This window comes from Chrysoperla carnea, chromosome 2 (assembly GCF_905475395.1).
Source record: "Chrysoperla carnea chromosome 2, inChrCarn1.1, whole genome shotgun sequence".
NCBI lineage: Eukaryota > Metazoa > Arthropoda > Insecta > Neuroptera > Chrysopidae > Chrysoperla > Chrysoperla carnea.
This window is the reverse complement of record NC_058338.1, coordinates 32,979,517-32,999,462: the sequence shown is the minus strand read 5'-3', so window position 1 is coordinate 32,999,462 and position 19,946 is coordinate 32,979,517. Positions and strand designations below refer to the sequence as shown.

At 29.0% G+C, this 19,946-nt stretch overlaps 2 protein-coding genes across 2 annotated transcripts; one reads left to right on the top strand and one right to left on the bottom strand.

Moving 5' to 3' along the window:
• The first annotated feature begins 4,910 nt into the window (after positions 1–4,910).
• Positions 4,911–13,809, top strand: LOC123292637 (probable serine/threonine-protein kinase DDB_G0267514). The gene is made up of 7 exons (XM_044873350.1): positions 4,911–5,222; positions 5,702–5,895; positions 6,229–6,346; positions 7,247–7,568; positions 8,782–8,928; positions 9,397–9,782; positions 13,690–13,809. Exons 1-7 carry the CDS (start codon positions 4,911–4,913, stop codon positions 13,807–13,809), a joined length of 1,599 nt encoding a protein of 532 aa, XP_044729285.1.
• Positions 13,810–14,208: 399 nt separating this feature from the next.
• Positions 14,209–18,410, bottom strand: LOC123293413 (gephyrin). Its single transcript, XM_044874229.1, has 10 exons — positions 18,341–18,410; positions 17,956–18,283; positions 17,590–17,794; positions 17,239–17,514; positions 16,999–17,177; positions 16,785–16,901; positions 16,559–16,717; positions 15,654–15,815; positions 15,344–15,506; positions 14,209–14,519 (listed from the first exon to the last, which is right to left on the bottom strand). Exons 1-10 carry the CDS (start codon positions 18,369–18,371, stop codon positions 14,292–14,294), a joined length of 1,848 nt encoding a protein of 615 aa, XP_044730164.1. The 5' UTR covers positions 18,372–18,410; the 3' UTR covers positions 14,209–14,291.
• Positions 18,411–19,946: the final 1,536 nt, after the last annotated feature.

Genomic DNA, 19,946 nt, shown 5'->3' with positions numbered 1-19,946 from the left:
CAAATTTACAAATAAATTAAGTTGAATTTAATTAATTTATGTACCTAATACTTTTATTATAAATTATTATTATTAATAAATTGTACATACTTGCTAATGTGTAAACATAATAAAATAAGACATATATTTTGTTATATTTTTAAATGTTTGTCATTTTTATTCATTAAAGGCAATTAATCTTCCTTCTATTTAGCAGATATACTATGATTTAACGATCAACCAAATAATTACACTACAATTTCTATCCCTGCGTGTTGTATCTTCCATTATTATTGATGGATAAGTAATTATTTTTTTGTTCTGAGCTATTAATGAATTTGGATCAAATTGATTGAAATTTGATTCTTACAATTTTACGTTCCGATTTCAGTTTTCGACTAAAATGGATATTTAAAAAGCATATGCTAGGTACATTCCAAAAAACTTATCGACAAATTAACTTTTTTTGTGTTTTGGCAAAGCATGCACATTCAAGACACATGCATAATTCTATAATGGATTCTTTTTCATCTTTGATAGCGGGTCGAAAACCTAAAAATATATTCATAAATTAACTTTTTTCCCCTTAGAAAATATTGATAGTTTGAGCATCTATCTTCATAATTTCGGAGAAAAGTTCTGGAAACCTCAAGTTAAATAAGTGCAAAATGAGAATGGAAGATGTAGTGTAATGATGTTGATTTTGGAGTGTTTTTTTAGAATTGTACGATAAAAGGTTATTCTTGATAAAAGTACCTGCTTGCAAAAAAAGTAAAAATTCCTCCCAAATTTTTTGATTAGAAAACAGTGTGTCCAATAATTAACAAAATAAGAAACGATACCTGATCATATCAAAATATGTTTATAAGTTTGCTGCATAAAAATCGTATAATGGTCTACACGCTGTGTTTGTCGAAGTGGGCGATATCCCGCTATCATCCCCTGGTGGGCGCTAGAGGCCTACAGGGGAGCGGTAAGGTTAATTTTTAACTTAATACTTTTATATAATAAGATGGTAGACGAAATAAGTATGAGAACCGTTCTACAAAGTAGAGGATACACCCTATATTTACGTAATTTGCATGTAAATTAGAATCCCATAAAATAAGTTACGAATACGAATTTTCATATTCTTTCGCAATTAAATATAGGCTCCCATCAAATAATAAACATGAATTTCCTTTGTTTGTCAACACAAAATACAGGTATTCATTCTAAATATTAACATTTAGTATAGGACATAATGGCGTACAAAATTAGTTCGATTGATTCTTTTAGTGTAATATTACTAAAGAAGCAGCAGAATTTGATAGTAAATCAGGTACTACAATACAGATATGGTCTGAATACAATCGCAGGCGTTCCGAAGTTTTTTTATCACTTCCAAGGGCCTCTGTTCGCAATGTTGTTGCGGTTATCACAGGACACTGGCTTTGCGGCAAGCATGCTGAACGCTTAGACCTGGCGACTGACTACTGCAGGAGCTGTCACAGTGGTGAAGAGGAGGAGACAATGTCTCATCTTCTCTGTCACCTCCCAGCTCTTGTCATGAGGAGATGGACTTACTTGATCCAGCCTCTCTTTGACGACCTCTCCGACCTAAAGTCAGTCGACATCAAAACCCTCCTGCTGTTCTTAAACAGCTCCAAATGGTTCATGGAGTAGTGGTCGAGGGATGGGCCAACCCTTTTACGGTATCACAACGGACCTTATGGTCTAAGTGTGTCCCATCTCAAGACAGCCACTCTAACCTAACCTAACCTAGTACATTAAAAATACAATATATTTAATTTTTACGCGTGTAATTCGCTCTTAAGTATATACGTCAGGTAAATGTATCACATTATTTCCAAGCCCCTGGCAGATCTAATTATAAGCTTAACATTTTGAACCCGGTTCATAATAATTTTTCTTATACATCTGCCGCCACTATACCCTATTCTAAAATTAATTAAAAATGAATAACAATAAACAAAAAAATATAATGCATGTCCGCTCTTGATTGTACTTCGACATGTTATTATTAGTTAAATGTATTGATAAAAAGAATAAAAGACGAAATTGATAGTATGATGCCAACCGTGAAATGGGAACAATATTCGATAATTTTTTTAAAATTTAGTATTTATTGAAAATCGTCACGTTAACTTGTCTGAAAGAACGATAATAAATAAGTTTTTATAGCACAAAAATGAACGTTATCAAATGGATTCAGTAAGTAATTCTATCTCTCTCTATCTCAAAACAAACCGCCAGTGAAAAACATACCGACAATTAAAAATATAAGTTTGAATTCGTAGAATTCAAAATTATTTTTTTTAAACATGTTCGTTTAATTTCATTCTAAATTTATGAGTAAATTCAAACTATTATCATTCGTAAATTTTAAGTTAAAGTTTAAGCATTTACCATAAAAGAAAAATATAAGCATGTCGGAAAAATCATCTTTAATTTTAAGTCAATCAGTTATATTTGTGTACGTTCGAATAAATTCCTAATTATTTACGTTTTGACTTTTTTTTTGACATGTTTTGATGTGATTGATTTTTTTCAGAAAAAAATCTAAAAAATCAGAAAGAAAACATAAAAACCGAAATTCAATTTCTTCAGATGATCAAATGTATCCCGAAATTAATAATGAACAAACACCAGAATATTTATCTGCAATTGCACAATTTTTGGAAAGAAGGTAAAATATAACTATTTGTTCAAATTATATTTTTTACACACATTATATATATGTAAACATTCTCTGTAGATCATCAATCAAAATTTCTACGGATGCAGAATTCGAAGACAATATAAGTTCACCTAATTTACATAATATAACACCCAATAAAGTTAAATTTGCTGAAGATGGAAGTGATAATAGAACAGATAATGAAAATAATATAATAAGTGACGATATTGTAGAAAGCAGGTAAGTTTTTGCAACAAAATTGTCAATAACACAGGTCTGCAAAAAAAAATTTTTTTGTAAGCATGAGATATTTTTACTAAATTATGTGTTAGAATACGCTAATTTCAGAAATGATGGCCATTTTTTTCTATCACGTAGGGTTTTTTTGCAAATTCAAAAACAAAAAATTGGTAAAAGCACTCGTTTATTAATAATTATACAGTAGCCTGCAAGCATAGTGACATCCCATCTTCCTTGTGAAACCGCTTCCCCTGTTCTTCACTGTAAACTTCCAGGTTTTCAGGAAAAAAGGATATGGAGTGCAAAAAATGGACCTTTAGGCTTATCTTGCAGCCTCGAGCTTCGTATGCTGCCAGTTGAACAATGGATTTGTAGTCAGGGTCCTTAGTATTTCCCAAAAACTTTCACACTACATCTTTGTAGGATACACAAGCTTATTTTTCCTTCTCATTCATACTTTACACAAAGATAGTGCCGGTTAAAAGCCTTCTGATGTCGGGGCCAGTGAAAACTCCCTCTTTGAACTTTGCTTCTGACAGCTTCGGGAATTTTGTACATAGATATTTAAAACAGTCTCCACCCTCTTGCAGTGATTTTACAAATTGTTTCATCAACCCCAAATTGATTTGGAGAGGTGGTAACAAAACTTTTTCTGGCGGCACCAAAGTAGTATTTATAACATTTTTGTCTCCAAGTTTTAAAGTTTCTCGGGGTGGCCAATCACTTTTAGTCCAATGCTGTTCTCTGGCTCCACTATCCCATAAGCATAAGAAGCAAGGGTATTTAGTATAGCCTGCCTGCTGACCCAAAAGCATCGTCAGCTGCCTGCTGACCCAAAGGTCCCCACAAACCATTCATTAATGGTCCTGATATTTGATTCTTTCCAGGATAATGGCCAAATTATTACAGTTAGTTTTCTTCCATACGCACAGAATACCCCATTGGAAGCGAAACTGATTTATTTTCATCGCGTGCAATAACTTTAAGACTAGTTTAATATAATATTACTATAAAATACTATATAAAGACTAGTTTATGTTGTTACTAATATCTATAAAAACCTATGTGATAGAATGTTTTGAATATTTTTCCTGTTTTTGGGAGGTCAAAATCTATAAGAAAATGTAAAAAAATCCTATGCAGTTTTTTGGTAGACCTGTGTAAATTGTATTTTTTTAGAATTTTAGACAAGCAAATTGTAAATTTTAATTCTTAGTTTTAGTTCATTATCAAAGAAAAATTCTGCTGAAGATACAGGAGAATCCACATTCAACACTACAAAATTATTCTACAAAAATAATGAGAGCCGAATAGAAAATAAAAACACTTCATCGTCGGTGAATTATGAAAAATTTCAAACTGGAAAAATTAATGATTCGTTACGAAAACACGGTACGGTACCGAGTACAAGTTTTGAGGTATCTTCTGATTCGAATACTCAACATAAACAGATTCCAAAAACCACAAGTAGAAATAATTTAAATAGTTCTCAATTAACAGGTATTATGTTTTTTTTTTTCCTAAAATCTCTAAAAACAATTTTTTGTAAAAGTCCGGAAAAACTAATGTTTCTTAACTAAAAAATGCGGTTTTATTTTGCATTTCATTAGGGTTTAGTTTCCAGAGGATACCACTGAGACCATCACTACGCTTAAAGCCTAAAATATCCATCCACCCACCTAGGTTATCCTATTTAAATGGATATTCCCTTCGTTATTATTTATATATACTTAATTATATTCTTTTTTTTTTTTTGTATTCACATCTAAAAGTAGATAATCGTGTCATTTTACCATTTCATAGAGAATTTTTTTATACCTCAACCTATCGAGCCAGTTTTTTTTTTTTTAAATGATCAGAAAGGTCCATATATCGGAATCTACATCTAACTTTTTGCCGCCAAATTGTTTTGGTTTTTTTGGTTTTGATTTTTGAAAATTTTAAAACCTTGAGCAAAGACTGCATAGTGCATATTTTGAATCAAACTTCAGGAAAATCCTTAAATCGTAAGATGACGGAAAAAACAGATTCAAATACCTCGGTAATATCGCAAGCTAAAAGACCCAATGCTTCGTTAAAAAATTTGACTAAAATGAGTTCAAATACAGATTCAAATGTTGAATCCTCAAAGATACAGCAAATTAATAGTTCTTTATCAGTCAAAGATGTAATGGATTCGAATATCATGAGAAATACAACATCATCTAAACAGAACTCGGGGTACCAAGTAAGAAGCACATCTTTATCTAAAGAGAATAATGACAGAATAAATGGTTTTATCAAACATACTGTGAGACAGTCAGCCGAAGAAGCTTCTCATATGGTAAGTTTATATTTCTTCCATTATATATCTGCAATGCAAGTAAATTTAAATCTTTTGTAAAGTTCTTATCTAAAATTTGATTTCAGGAATAATAGGGTATTCCACTATTTATGAAAAAGTATTTCAAAATGTTGATTTTGCTAATAAAAAGCCACCAAAAATTTATTTCGGAAAAATACACACGCTTTCTTACCAAAAACTTAAATTAAATTTTAAACCTTTTTTAAACTGTCAAAAACGCGGGCATCCAAATTGATGACGTAATATGGGTATCACTATACGAAATAACACAAATAAGTTTGACAGATATATTCATAGACATCTGATTATAATAAATATAAATACTTATTATCTATGTATATATTATACCCATAGTATAAATAAGTAAATTTTCACCGCTTTACAGTAGATAAAAATTTTCTTTTCGGGATATATAAATAAAAGCATCATTTAATGACACAAATTTATTTTTTATACAGGAATTCACTAGCTACGTCCCCTTTATACCATTCAAAGAATTAAATTGGCATAAGACTGGTATAAAAGCAGATTTTGGATGGTATTGTGAGTGGCGAAAGCCATCATGGAATAACACATTAATTTTGATACGTCGAATTAAGTCATCGACATTGCGCAGCTCAAATATATTGATTTCGGAGATAAACGCGTTATCGTAAGTCTTTCATACTTGAATTTATCGATTTTCAATTCGGAAATTCAAAAAAATAACATGAAATAACAGACATTTATTTTTCTTCAGAATATTATTAATCTAAGAAAACTTTTGTATTTTCTCATGATAAAGAATTTTCTATTTTAATTATTCATGATTATTTTTTATTCTTAGTGCTTTGGTATTCCGAAACTGTTATTTTAAATCGCCACGATTATAATTATTTTCATTGAGAAACAAATTTCGAGTACGAAATTTTCAAAAATCATGAATGACCTGTGGACATCTCGTAAATATTATTTGTGAATTAATTGTAATCAATTAAAATTTCAGATCTATACGGCATCCAAATATTCTTGTTTTAATGGGCTATACGTTTGATAGTGGTGATTATTTAATGCCAATATATCAATATTTTCGTCATAGTCTATACTGTCATCTTCATGAAATGGTAAGCTACCATCTGTATAAGTAGATTTCTACAGTAAATATTATAAAATTATTTAAGATTAACTGAAACTGTTATTAGCATGAAGGTATTATAGAAAGAAGACGCTGTTGTCGCTATTACTTATTATTATGTAATTAAACTGATTAATCAAATTCTAAGACCACCTGCTATGGAATTTGAAAACGAGGTTGATCTGAGTTTCGGTTTGCTTTGCAAAATGGGTTATATCAAACGTTCTTCAAAGCCATACTTATATTTACCTTACCAAAATGGTCCAGGATGTTAAAACTTGTCTTGACACGCTTAGTTTTTCATCACGCCATTACTACTAATTAAACTTAACTATTATACCGTTGATAAATTCATTTATTCAAACTTACATGTAGGGCAATAATAAAAGAAGTAAAATCTCCTATAAAACCTTACATAGTATTCCTATAAAACTTACATAGAATTATGTATAAAATCAGGATCCCTCTTGAGAGAAATACCACCAAATAATCAATTGGCGTTCCCCGTTTACCTTTATCTCGAGAGACCTGTATTTTCACTTACTTAATACGTAATAACTTGGCTAATACATAACTTGGCCCCAGGAAATATCTCTGTCTTCTACTGATGGATTACTTTCAAGAAGTTTCTTCTTATTGTTTACTATTATTATTATCTAAGCAGGTTGCCGGATTTTTTTAATTTCACATGGGATTAATTGATCGGTCGATATGTTTAATTGGTTTTTATAAATGAAGAAGTTAATTTTATAAAAACCCAATTTTCTTAAACTAACCACTATTTTTGTAACATATTGTTGACAGACAAGTAGCGTAATTTTCATGTAAATAACCTTTCCAAAAAAAAAAATAAAAAAAAAAAAAATTTACAAACGATGTATTTTTTCAGGCATGTGCATTATCACTTCCAAAAATCATTAGAATAATTTTACAAATCGCTGAAGCATTATCATTTACCCATATGATGGGTATAATTCATACAACAATGTCGAGTCATTGTATTGCATTATCGGATGATTTCAATAACGCTAAAATATTTGGCTTTGATTTTTCCATTTCGACGAATTCTGGAAAAATTACTGAAAATATTGGTAGAAAACAGTGGTTTCAATGGCTAGCACCAGAATTATTTGATTCACAATCTCCTCCTGAAGCGCATGTTTCATTGGACGTTTATTCATTGTGTGTTGTCTTATGGGAATGTTGTTACCGTAAGTACTATCTTTGTTAATTTAGTTTTGTTTATACCGACTGCGAGAAAGGGTATGGACCACTACTATTTATTTAAAATGAGGATTAAATCATGGAATTTGATAAAGGAATAAGAAAGATATCGCGTGCACAGGGAAAAGCAGGCTAAAGAAATAATGTGTAAGATTTTTTCTATTCGTTCGATTTATTTTCAAAAAGATTGCCTTTTTTTATTAGGGCCAATACTCTTTTATCAACTAACTACCTTATATCAATAATTTTATTACCATTTTAGTGTCGGTTCCTTGGAAAAATATATCGTACACACAATTGTCGCAAGTTTATACAAAATGGAGAATGGGAATTCCTTTGACAAATAATCGTTATTTACCAACAGAGATTTATAATATTTTAAAAAATGGCTTTCAAATTGATCCAAACCAAAGAGGCATATCTTTAACGGAAATAATGAGAATATTAAAGGAAATGCAGGTAAGTCTTTCAAATTAGAATCTCTCTACTCAAAACCCATATAAATTTGAAGATATTTTATTAAAATTGGCGTGGTAATTTAAACCGGAGATAGTAAACCAATTCATCCAAACAAAAATATTCGTTCTTTAAAGTGACGAGCGATTTGGAAAATCTGGAAATGTTAAATAATTTTGAGATTTTGAAAGTCAGAAAATATTCAGATAGTTAATTTATTCCCGGTTAAGAGAAACATTTCGGAATCAAAATGTTCTTATGATTAATTAATATTTTTGTAATTTTATTGTATTCCTAATTTCTTAAAATCATCCTATCCTAACCGGGCATTAGGCGCTGGACTATTGGGGATTATAATGATAATGTACGAGGTCTAATATAAAATATTTATTAAAGTACTTATAAATAATCAAATTACTTTGTTGGCCATCGAAAACTTAAAAAATCCTCAACGATTTTCTATTGTAATCAGATAAAAGTTTGACAGTTTCATTACACTAATTTTGATCGCCCCTCAGATCTTGAATTTTTCGTTACGCCACCCGTCTTATTGAATATAAATTTTAAGATATTTTACTTTTTGTGTGTTTCAAGCAGTTTAGCCAATTCCAATGTAATTATTATCGTATAATTTTTAGAAACAATTTCAAAATGGCGAAAATATTTTTTTATTTACATCCATTGAACAATTATCATCAGAAATGAACTTACAAAAAGTAATTATCAAAAAATATATCACTCCAGAAAATATTTATCAACAATTATCAACAACAACTACACCATCCCCAAAAAGTATTACCACAAATGAATCACCTCAAGATAAAGGTATTACATACGAAGAGCCTGAAAAAGTAGACGAATTAAGCTCTATGCAACGAACGCCAAAAACGAGTAAATCAAAATTATTACATAAAATAACAGATTTTGACAAAAGTTCGCTGAAAACGGTACCACGTAAAATTGTAATTCCCACCACAAATTCGAAAAATATTCAAAACAAGTCCAATAAAGAAACTCAAATTGATGAGGACATAGTGAATGCTTTTCACGAAGCCTCATATAAAATTTCATCTACCGAAACTGATGATAGCATCATTAATGCAAAACCTTCTCAAAAAATTATAAACTCAACTAACAATTTGGAAAAAGTTCCAAAATTTTTTACCAAAGAAACTAAAATTGATGATGACATAGTAGATGGCATAAGGCAACCTTCTCATGAAATTATAAATTCAACTTACCACAATGGGGAAAATAAAAAATTTGCTAATAAGAAAACCGAAAATGATGAAAGCATAGTAGATGCAATGCCACATTACTCCCATAAAATTCTAACTAAACATTCGGAAACTGGTTCAGAATTTTGTACTAAAATTACTTCAATTAATGAAGATGTAGTGGACGAGACGAAACAAACTTCACAAAATATTCATACATATTTGGAAAATATTACCATAAATATAATTAATTCTGAAAGTAATGGAACAGAAAAAGACGACGGGATAGTTGAGGATACATTGCAACAAGTATCACCATCTGGCAATCCCAAAATGATTATTAAAAATCATTTACAAGACATAAAGGCAACCGAAAATGTAATGCAATCATCATCAGAAATTACATCCAACAATAAAAACTTAAATAAACGATTTGATGAAGCTGTAGTTAGAAATTACGACATTAAAAAACTAATTTATGAATATGAAATTTTAACAAAACATCTTCATGATTCTGTTGTGCCAAGAGTAAATTTTGATCGCACGAAATTGTATGTCAGGTTTGTGTAAAATTGTAATTAATAAAGAATTTAGCTTTTCGAATAATTCAAATTTGAAGAAACTTTAAATTAATCCAATTACTAGAGTTATCTACAAAGTTTCGTTGTCGAAATCCAACTGGCCACCTGAAGTCAGAATGAGGCAGTGAGAATATATCACGCATCTGCTAAAAGTACATTGATCAAGATGCTGTGATAAGGTGTCCAATGAGGGCAGAAAGGATCTCAAATTTTCAAATTGTTTAAAAAAAAACTACAAAATTAGGATACCAGTCGTAGAGATAATCTTAGCTGCCGCTGGCATCAAGACTTGGTCTCCTATCAGTGGGAGATTATGCCCTCAAAGTTAGGATAAATTTAGAAAGGCCTGTTTTATATGATTGTATCGGGAAACATGAACTGATGCCCCTAAACTTTTTCATAACAATAAATTTTAGTTCTTTTCTGTCTTCAGGTATTAAATTGGACACTCTCAACTTCTCGTGGCATCTGTACCAATGTCCTTTTAGAATGTGCATAGTAATTTGCACTTCGAGGTTAAAAAAACTAAATCACATATGCCGAACCTAGAGACAAACATAGAAGATTTGTATTGTTTCAAAACGAAGCCAACCGCAGCTTCGTATAGCCAGTGGGTTGTCGCAATTTGTGTCTGCAATTGTGTAGTTGAATTTTAAACTATTGGTTGTCGCATGTCAAAATGATTTTCCTAATAATAAGTGATTTAGATCAATTATAATAGTTAATCACGGATAATTTTGTTAAAAATTTACATTATCTTCTACTAGAAATACTGATATTAAACCTGCAAGTCATAGAACAACTATAATTGAAGTTCCAGTTACCGCAGATTCGCCAGAATATTTAATGCAAAAGAAGAAAAATAATTTGCCAGTATTTAAATTATCTGTAGTACAACAACAAAAACGTTTATGTATTGATGAATTAAAAAATTTTTTCGAAAATCATTTATGGAAAAAAGAAAAAAATAAATGGTAATATTTTATTTATCAAAAATCAAGATCAATCGATATTAAAAATACTAGCTTCTAACTAATTTTTTGTGTCAAAAGTCTGTAAAATTGCCAGTCTTTTTTAGTGGCTCTTAAAATGTAGTCCACTTGGATCAACACCATATATTTACAGAGAAAAATTCTGTAATTAAAACAAACAAAAATATTTGTGTTTGATTTTTATCCATTCTTATGGGACTGTCGGTTGTGAAAAAGTAAATAAATTTAAAAATTAAAATACAGAAAAGTTAAAAATTCAATTTTTTTTTTTTGTTTTTGTTATAATTGTTAAATGACCTTCTGTAATCTTTTTCAAACATTGACAAAAGTACATCATACCAAATACCATTTTAACAATGTGTGGTAGAGTAAGTTCAAACTGAAATGTTAGTGATTGATATTCGGTGTCATTTTGGTGTGGATCTACTAAATAAAGTCATGTTTTCTAAAACTAATAAAGGATAAAAAGCTATATTGAAAATACCTTATCTTTGTGTCTGCCAAAGCACCTTTTTCCTAAGAGCGTATGGTTTCATCTAACAGTAGTTTTGTACGTTACCGCTCTGTTAGGGAAATCTAACTTTACACCTGTATAAGACAGTGACACAGCATTTTTTTCATTTTCAAACCCGAAGTAAAATGTTTACCCTATTTTTACGAACTTTTTTACGTTTGCTTTTTATTCTAACACGTTTAAAAAACTGTATTATATATTTATATGATCAAAAATTGATTGTTTTCCGCTCAACAATGGCGCAAAATTTAAAACTTTTTTCCTTACCATCAAAATCTAGTTTTTCTACATGAGTCTTTTATTAACAAGTATAGAGTACTTTCTTTTGTTTTAGCGAGATTTTTTAAACTAAGGTCTTTAACGCACTAATTGGTCAAAGTGTTATGATGTCTTTACACTCTTACTCTTGCTTCCTTTCTATTTTTACAATAGTAAAATAATTTTTACAAACCCTTCTTAATGTAACTCTTTGTATGTGTGCTCGGCGCAATTTAATTTCCTACGTTCAGGTCCACAACAACGGTTTTAAACAACTCACCAATAACTTTCATCTAGTCATATCAGATTTTCATTTGCACGTTTCGATATCTCACAAATTAAGCGAGACATCAAAAATTTATTCATGATTTTAGTTTTATCTTTAAGAGTTCTAGAAAAGTATATTATCAAACTTTATCGCCCAGAAAATTGAAACTATTCATTATGTGAGAATGGTGTGAAAAAGTTAAGTTAATAATAATTGGTAAAAGCGCATAAAATAATTTTTAGATTTGAATATTATTGAACTTGAATAGTGAATATTATAAAATTCGCTTTTCTCTGCACAGTTCTAGACACAGCTACCGAACTTCGCTGCAATAATATCGATTGATCTTATTTATATTGTTGTAAACGATTAATTAGTTTAAAACAATATTTCATTTTCTAGTTTGCAAATTCCAGATGCAATACCAATTCAAAAAACAAAATCTATTGATATAAAAAATGTTCAAGTACACAAGAAAGTAAAAAAATCGAAATTAAAATTATTTCAATTAAAAGAAAACGACAATAATATTCATTTCATTAAAGATATAATTATTGAAATAATAGATGCTGTTATATCTTGTTCGGAAAATCATAATCCGCAAATATACGAAACAAATCAAGAAATTATTTCATACAATTTAAAAAAATTACAAATTAATTGTTTAAAACAAAATATAAAGTCATTAAAGGAGTATGAAATTCAACAACAGAAAATTTATTCACAAATAAAACGTACATTTGATATTTTAAATTTTTATATTAATTTAAACAATACGTCATCATTGTCGCCAATTCTACAGACATCATTTACCGAGAAATTAACACTTAACATGATAGACGATCCGTTAAGTGAATATCGTCCAATGATTTTATTTAAATCGCCAAATTTTATGAATTATTGGCAAAATGTACTACAATTATATGTGAGTTTTTATTTATTTATTTATTTTTTTTTTTTGGGAAATTTGCTCGACGTTTGCCATAATAAGAGTCGATAATCATTTAAACGCCGTTTTGTATTTGCATAAATATGTTTTCTAAATATTTATTCATCAGTGACCTTTTATTTGGCTATATTCGTTTTCTTAAAAAGTTTTTTTTAAAGAACACTATACAGATTGGCAATCATCTCGTTAGGCATTATAATATATGAAGTAAAACGTGCTTATGTGTAAAACAAAGAAAACAACACAGCCGTGTTATATAGTAATCACATAGCCAGGCAGATTTGGTGTGTTTATTGACAGCGACCATATCACATAGAGAACAGTGCCTTGAATAAAGCATGATCGCTGTCAATACACACATCAAACCTGCCTGGCTATGTGATTGATATACAATACTGCTGTGTTGTTTTCTTTGTTTTATGCATAAGAACGTTTTACTTCATATATTTTAATCCCTAATGAGATGGTTGCCAATCTGTATAAAGTTTTTTTTTATTTATTTTGATCAGCGTTTAATAACCAATGAAATTTTAAAGAAGCCAGGTCAGATATGGAATATCTGTCTCAAAGCCACAATTTGAAAAAATTCAATTAAGACAATAAGTGTTGACTGACTACACTATTGATACGTAATAATGCCATAATTTCAGCTTATGATCAAGATTTGGTAGGTTTGAATTGATTTATAATAATTGAATTAAATTTAAAAAAATCAATGAAGTTCTTTCGATTTTTTTTCTTTATCTTGGATACATCGAGCTCATTGAGATATTTCATTTCATTACCAAGTGGCTAGAAATTATTAAGAAATAAAATCGCTTCGTTTCATTTACCTAGAAAAAAAACGCTTATATTCTTCTTTTTTTTTTGTAGATAACAACACAACTAAGAGATGTATATATAGATGATGATTTTACGTCTGATGCGGTTCAATTAACTTCTGACTTGACAGAATTTTACATTTTTGTCGAAGATCAACAGGATAAAAGGTAATTAAATTTTTTAAATAACTTTAACTAATAACTAATAACGAGTTGTAAAACAAAGCGCTTTGGAAAATCGAAACCTGATAAAATTTTTCATTATTAATTTTATTAAAAATGCAGTCGTAAAATTCAGCTTTAAAACTCTTTTCTTTCAAGCATTCTGTAAGGATTTTATTAATATCACCTATCAATGAATATTCTTATATAGGTATTTCAAGTCTAGAATCTTCTACCACTGTAAATGTTTGAATTAAAAACCGCTGGAAACCTCGCTAAAATAATATGATTAAAAAAAATTATTTTCTATAAGTATCTTCCAAAAATTACTATGAAATGGATACTTCTAGTAATGCAATCTAAACAAAATTAGATTAAAAAAATTATGAGTCAAAATCAGTGATTGCAAATATATATATTTTTAACAAAAATTATTCTAGTTTATAAATATAATGTTAACTTAAAATTATTCTGGCCATATTTTTTATTGTCTTAACATTTTAACAGAATTGCATTTACTTTGTCGCCTTTTTTGATAACTTCATTGCTTGTAATAGCTGCTGGTAATATCAATAAGCAATCGGCGGACAACAAACTTTTTAATCGACTGCTCATTTGATTACCTGTACTATATGCTATTGGTCCATTTTCACCTTCCCAATTAATAACAGCTCGATGATATTCAGGACGTTCTTTATCTAATTTTAAATCTTCTCCAACCTATTGAATTCATAAGAAATACATTATATTAGCCATTTTCATAATGTAGGAATAACGTTAAAAGTTATTTATGAATGATACTCGAAAAATAAATGTTGTATTTTTAAATAGAATTTCTTAATACACATACCATTTATTAATTATTTCGGGTATCTAAGAATGATTCATAAAATTATTAAAAGTTTATTGATTTATTTCAATAATTTTATTTTATTTCAGAGAATGTTAAATGATCCTATAATAACCAGAATTCAATTTTATTTCGAAAATTATTTTAAGAATTATCATCACATCACAATTATTAATTTTATACCTATATAGTTTGTAAAAATGACGTTTCTTTTATATGCTGTTTCTTTTATTAAATTAATATTATAATTTAATTTGTAGATTATTTATTAAATAACTTAGAGGGAGAATACAAAATAATGATCTCCAACCTCTGTAATCACATAATATCAGTATGTCTAAACCCAAATTCAAAAATATTCTTAAAAATCCTTCTAAAATATTCTTAAAAATCCTTAATAGAATACAAACAAAAATATCAAATCAGCTAAGCGACAATCAGTTCGGTTTCAGAAAAGGAATGGGAACGAGAGAAGCAATTTTTATGTTAGGAACGGTTATCGAAAGAATTTTCGAATGCAAAAAAAATATTTATGTATGTTTTATAGACTACGAAAAGGCGTTTGATAGCATCAACCAAGATAAACTATTTAAAATGCTTCGGGATTGAAGCTGAACTGATTCCAATTGTTGATAAATTAGAATTGTCGGTGCCCAAATTAACTAAAATGTACAAAAGACAAAAATTTACTTACTTCAATTTTAATTTTTGTATGATCAAATTTATCCGACATTCTATTTAATGCTTGCAATACAAATAATTGTGCTGTTACTGTTGCCGATACTGGATTACCCGGTAGGGCGAATATATATTTAATACTTCCTTTAAAATTACATGTTGCAAATGTAGTAGGTTTCCTATTAACAAATATTCAAATTTATATTCTAAGCTCTTTTGATCTGATTCATTTTATTAAGGATCAAATAATTGGAAATTTTGGAAGAATTGGAAGACTGTGATGTATTCAATAGGTTAGAATGACATTATAAGAATCATTTGCTTACCCAGGTTTCATATTTACTCGTCCAAAGTGTATATCAGCTTGAAAATCTTCTTTTAACACCTGTTTTATGAGATCTTTGTCACCCATGGAGACACCTCCAGTACTTATTAATATATCACATCTATCAAGAGCATTTTCTATTGTAGTCAAGACTTCATCTGGACTAAAAAAACAAATTCATTGTCATTAAAAACTAGATGTAAATACAAATACTGAAAATTATATTGTATTCATGTGTGTTCTTAAATTAAATTCAATCCAAAAAAAGAAACAGAATTGAATAAACAACGTAAATTAGAGAAATGGTTCCTGAATCACTTAGAAAAAGCAAACATTGCTTTCTGCAATATGTAGGGAACCTATTCGGTGCTACCCCAAAGAATTTGAGTTGTAGAAAGTTGAATTTACTTTTAACTTTTACTTTTCCCCCCTTTTTTTTATAACAAAACAAAAAAAGCAAGCGTTTGACTTAAGTATGTGCCTATAATTAACCTTAAGTATGCTAAATATATAGAAGTTACAAAGACAAACCCTGACGGGCAGCATGACGGTTTGTATTTAGAAACAGGCACCATTAAAATGGACAACGATTTCTTTACAAGGACTTAAATATTTGAAAATTGGAAGACTATTGTTATTTTTTTTAATAACGGAAAAAAATTTGTTGTGAATTTGTATTAAAACACCTAGAGAAACATTTTTTTCTCTAAACATATACAAAAATTCGATTTTCTAATAGTTGATCGATTTTTTAAACAATGGTTTTAAATTAAAACAGTCTGTAATATAGTTCCGAATTATACCAGGCTTCGAAAAAGCTGTATTAAAATGGGTTTCATAGCATTTAAATTATATGCGAATAGGCAGGCAAAAACTAATTGGAAAATTTTACCTTTCGGTACTTACTTATCACGGCACACCCCACAATCTATTGTATCATAAGACAATTGAGTGAATAGCGCTGTGAGAGTAGTTTTATTACTATCTCGGATATGTCCTGGTTTTAATTTTTCTCCAGGATTTTGTAACTCATTTCCAGTTGATAGTAAACCTATAATAGGTTTCCTAAAATTTTAAACATATTAAAACCATTTAATATAAACCAAAGATTGTGAGAGTAAAAATAGTCTACCTATAAACTGATACCGAAGATAGTCCTACTGTGGCTAATAAGCCAAGTTCAACTGCTTTCAATTCTGTACCTTTTACAAGTACTACACTGTTTTCTTCTATATCACAGCCTTTTGGTCTAAAAATTAATACAAGAAAAATGTAATATAATTTTTGGAAAATTAAAAATTGAGCAAGGAAAGTTTCCCGAGCTGCGACTATGTAAACAAAATTACCTAATATCCAAACCAACTCTCGGTGTAGATGTTATATTTATTTTAATTTCTTGTGTACCATCCTCGGAAGCTTCCACCAATTCAGTATCTTCTACTTGGACAACAGCATCAGCTCCATCGGGTATTGGTGCTCCAGTATTAATTCGTACACAAACTCCAGTTATTATTTTATTTTTTGGCTAATAAATACATAATCAAATAATGGTAATATAAAACTAATATCGATCAATTTCAACAAACCATTTCGCCTGCACTAACAGCATCCTGAACGTTTCGAATACCGGATCCATCCGCTGCAATAACCGCATAACCATCCTTAATTGATGCATTAAATGGTGGTAATGGGTCTATTGCAGTTACATTCTCTGCTAGTATATATCCTAAAGCGTCTGATAATTTTAACTTTATTATTCCTAAGGGTTGTACTAAATTCGAAATACATTTTAAAGCTTCATCAACTTCTAACATTTTATAAGGCGATTTTCTTGCACGAAATGCTACAGCACTTACATTCACCTAGATAAAAATAAAGAGTCACAATTTATGGAATAAGTAGCTAATCTAGATTTCTTGTACAAAATATATTTTTACCTTACTCTTCCGTATTTGTAAAGGAACTTCTGGCCCCTTCGCTTGTACATCAATATGAGTTTTAACAACTTCATCTGTATTATTTCTTAAAAGATGAACTGCATGTGGTATTGCAGAACTTACAAAAGTTAAACATTCAACGGCACCTTTCATACTTCCTGGTAAATTTATTATTAGAGTCTTCTTTCGAATTCCACAAACTCCCCTAAAATATAATTTTCAAAACAAAAATTAATGGATTAAACAGTGACATGAACACTCTTTGAACAATCCTCTTAATCTTAATAAAAATGTTAAATTTTCAAATGAAAATGTGACCATATGTATATGATTGCTATTAAACGTAAAAAGAAAATTTAAATTTACCGCGACAGCATGGCTAGTGGTGTAACTTTTAAACTTTCTTGCATCATAACATGCATTAAGCCGGGTGCTACTTTGTAAATAATATTCCGTGTTGCTTCAGGTGTAACATCACGCTCAGAAAATCCCGTACCACCTGTAGTTAATATTACATTACATTTATCTTCATTTGACCATTTCACTAATACTTGTGCAATTGTGGTTAATTCATCCGGAACAATGTCGTAATGTATCAATTTTGATTTTGGTATTAAATTACCCTCAGATATAATTTCCAACAATTTTTTGCCACTTTTATCAGAATTTTTTCCATTATAACATGTATCACTAACTGAAAATATAGTTTAAAAGTTAATTATATTATGTATTGTATGAAAAATATGTTTACCTGTTAATATGCCGAAGTATATTTCTTCCATGTTTTTATTAATGAATGAGAAATGTTTTTCGTGGCTGTCGTGGTCAATATAAGTAATTTTTTATTCAATGCGATGTTGCACGGATAAAATGTAATTATTATGAAGTGACCTTCATTACAACAAAAAATAAATTACATATATTATAAAAACTGTAATATATAATAAAAACGACAATGAACTGATAATCAGTTGAACATTTTATTTCGGTTTCGTAAAATACAAAACAAACAGTTGAATTTATATAATTTCATAAAATTTCAACATTATCTCATAACAAGATTTATTTTATATATAACAAGTGAACCTTTAAATAGAATTTTGTTTATTTAAATAAAATATTATCTGTTTCAAAATAAGATGAATCTTTTCACGTTTATCAAAAGAATTTGCCTTAAGGTTATGTTATATTATTTACTATTAAATGTGGTTTGTGATTGACTCAGCTATTCATTTGTAAATTTTAATAATTATCTGTATACAAAAAATAAAAAATAAAATTCAATCAAATTTAAATATTACAACAATGCGTTTTTTCCGATTCTGACCGAATATATATTTTCGTCAATTTTCGTGGAACTTCCAGTTTATTTCGTCTGTTTGAAATATGTGGTAAAATTAATCGTATTCAAAAAATATATTTAATCGATGATCAAATATTTGTTTTGCGATCACTCAATCGATTATGTCCATAGATACAAACTTCTATCGGGCATATGGTTTGACGGGCTAAATTTATGGATATAAAGCTAACATTTGTGCCCCCACAAATTTTTTTTTTCGGATTAATTAATTAAAATTCTTTTTTAACCCATTGTTCGTCGTTTGTACTTCATTGTATGATCATTAAAATTATTTGTTCGATCGTTGTTTATTTATTATTTATTAAACAATTATTTTTCATTAAGTAAGCCCCTCATACTATAGTTTTCCACTTTTTACTTCCTTATTAGAGGAAGAATAATGGTTATTTTAGGTGAAATATGTATAAATAAATATATATAATAAAATATCGTTTCTATCAATTTTTTTGGTTTAATTATTATTAATCAATATCATACTATAGTTTTCCACTTTTTACTTCCTTATTAGAGGAAGAATAATGGTTATTTTAGGTGAAATATGTATAAATAAATATATATAATAAAATATCGTTTCTATCAATTTTTTTGGTTTAATTATTATTAATCAATATTATACTTACCTTTACCTTTAATCCTTTACATCGATTTCAGGAATATCAAACAGAACAGAAAAAATACTAAGTTTAAGAAAACAAGTTTATTGAAAAAAAGGTGAGTAAAAGGTATGTATATTACATTATTGGTAGGTAAAGTATGTCAAAGGTGGAGTAGTGGTTAACTCAGTCGCCTCTGGTTACAAAGTTCCTCGGTTCGTATCTAGATTTGTCCCGCGTAATTTTTAATTAATTTTTTAGATAGTTCTTATAAAGTCCAATTTTTTTTTGTGAAATAAGATGTTCTCCTATTACAAAATCTTATAAAATTTCATTTAACAAGAATAAATTTTAGCATGTACATCTAAAAAGCAACCAAAATGTATTTTTTTAATATTTTG

Bases quoted from the DNA above. Each gene is read 5' to 3' on its own strand.
- LOC123292637 (XM_044873350.1), top strand. From the start codon at position 4,911: ATGACGGAAAAAACAGATTCAAATACCTCGGTAATATCGCAAGCTAAA. The intron at 6,347-7,246 runs GTAAGCTACCAT...GTATTTTTTCAG, and splicing joins ACTGTCATCTTCATGAAATG to GCATGTGCATTATCACTTCC. The intron at 7,569-8,781 runs GTAAGTACTATC...ATATCACTCCAG, and splicing joins CTTATGGGAATGTTGTTACC to AAAATATTTATCAACAATTA.
- LOC123293413 (XM_044874229.1), bottom strand. From the start codon at position 18,371: ATGGAAGAAATATACTTCGGCATATTAACAG. The intron at 17,795-17,955 runs GTAAATTTAAAT...ATTATATTTTAG, and splicing joins CCACTAGCCATGCTGTCGCG to GGGAGTTTGTGGAATTCGAA. The intron at 16,718-16,784 runs GTAGACTATTTT...TTAAAATTTTAG, and splicing joins TCTTCGGTATCAGTTTATAG to GAAACCTATTATAGGTTTAC.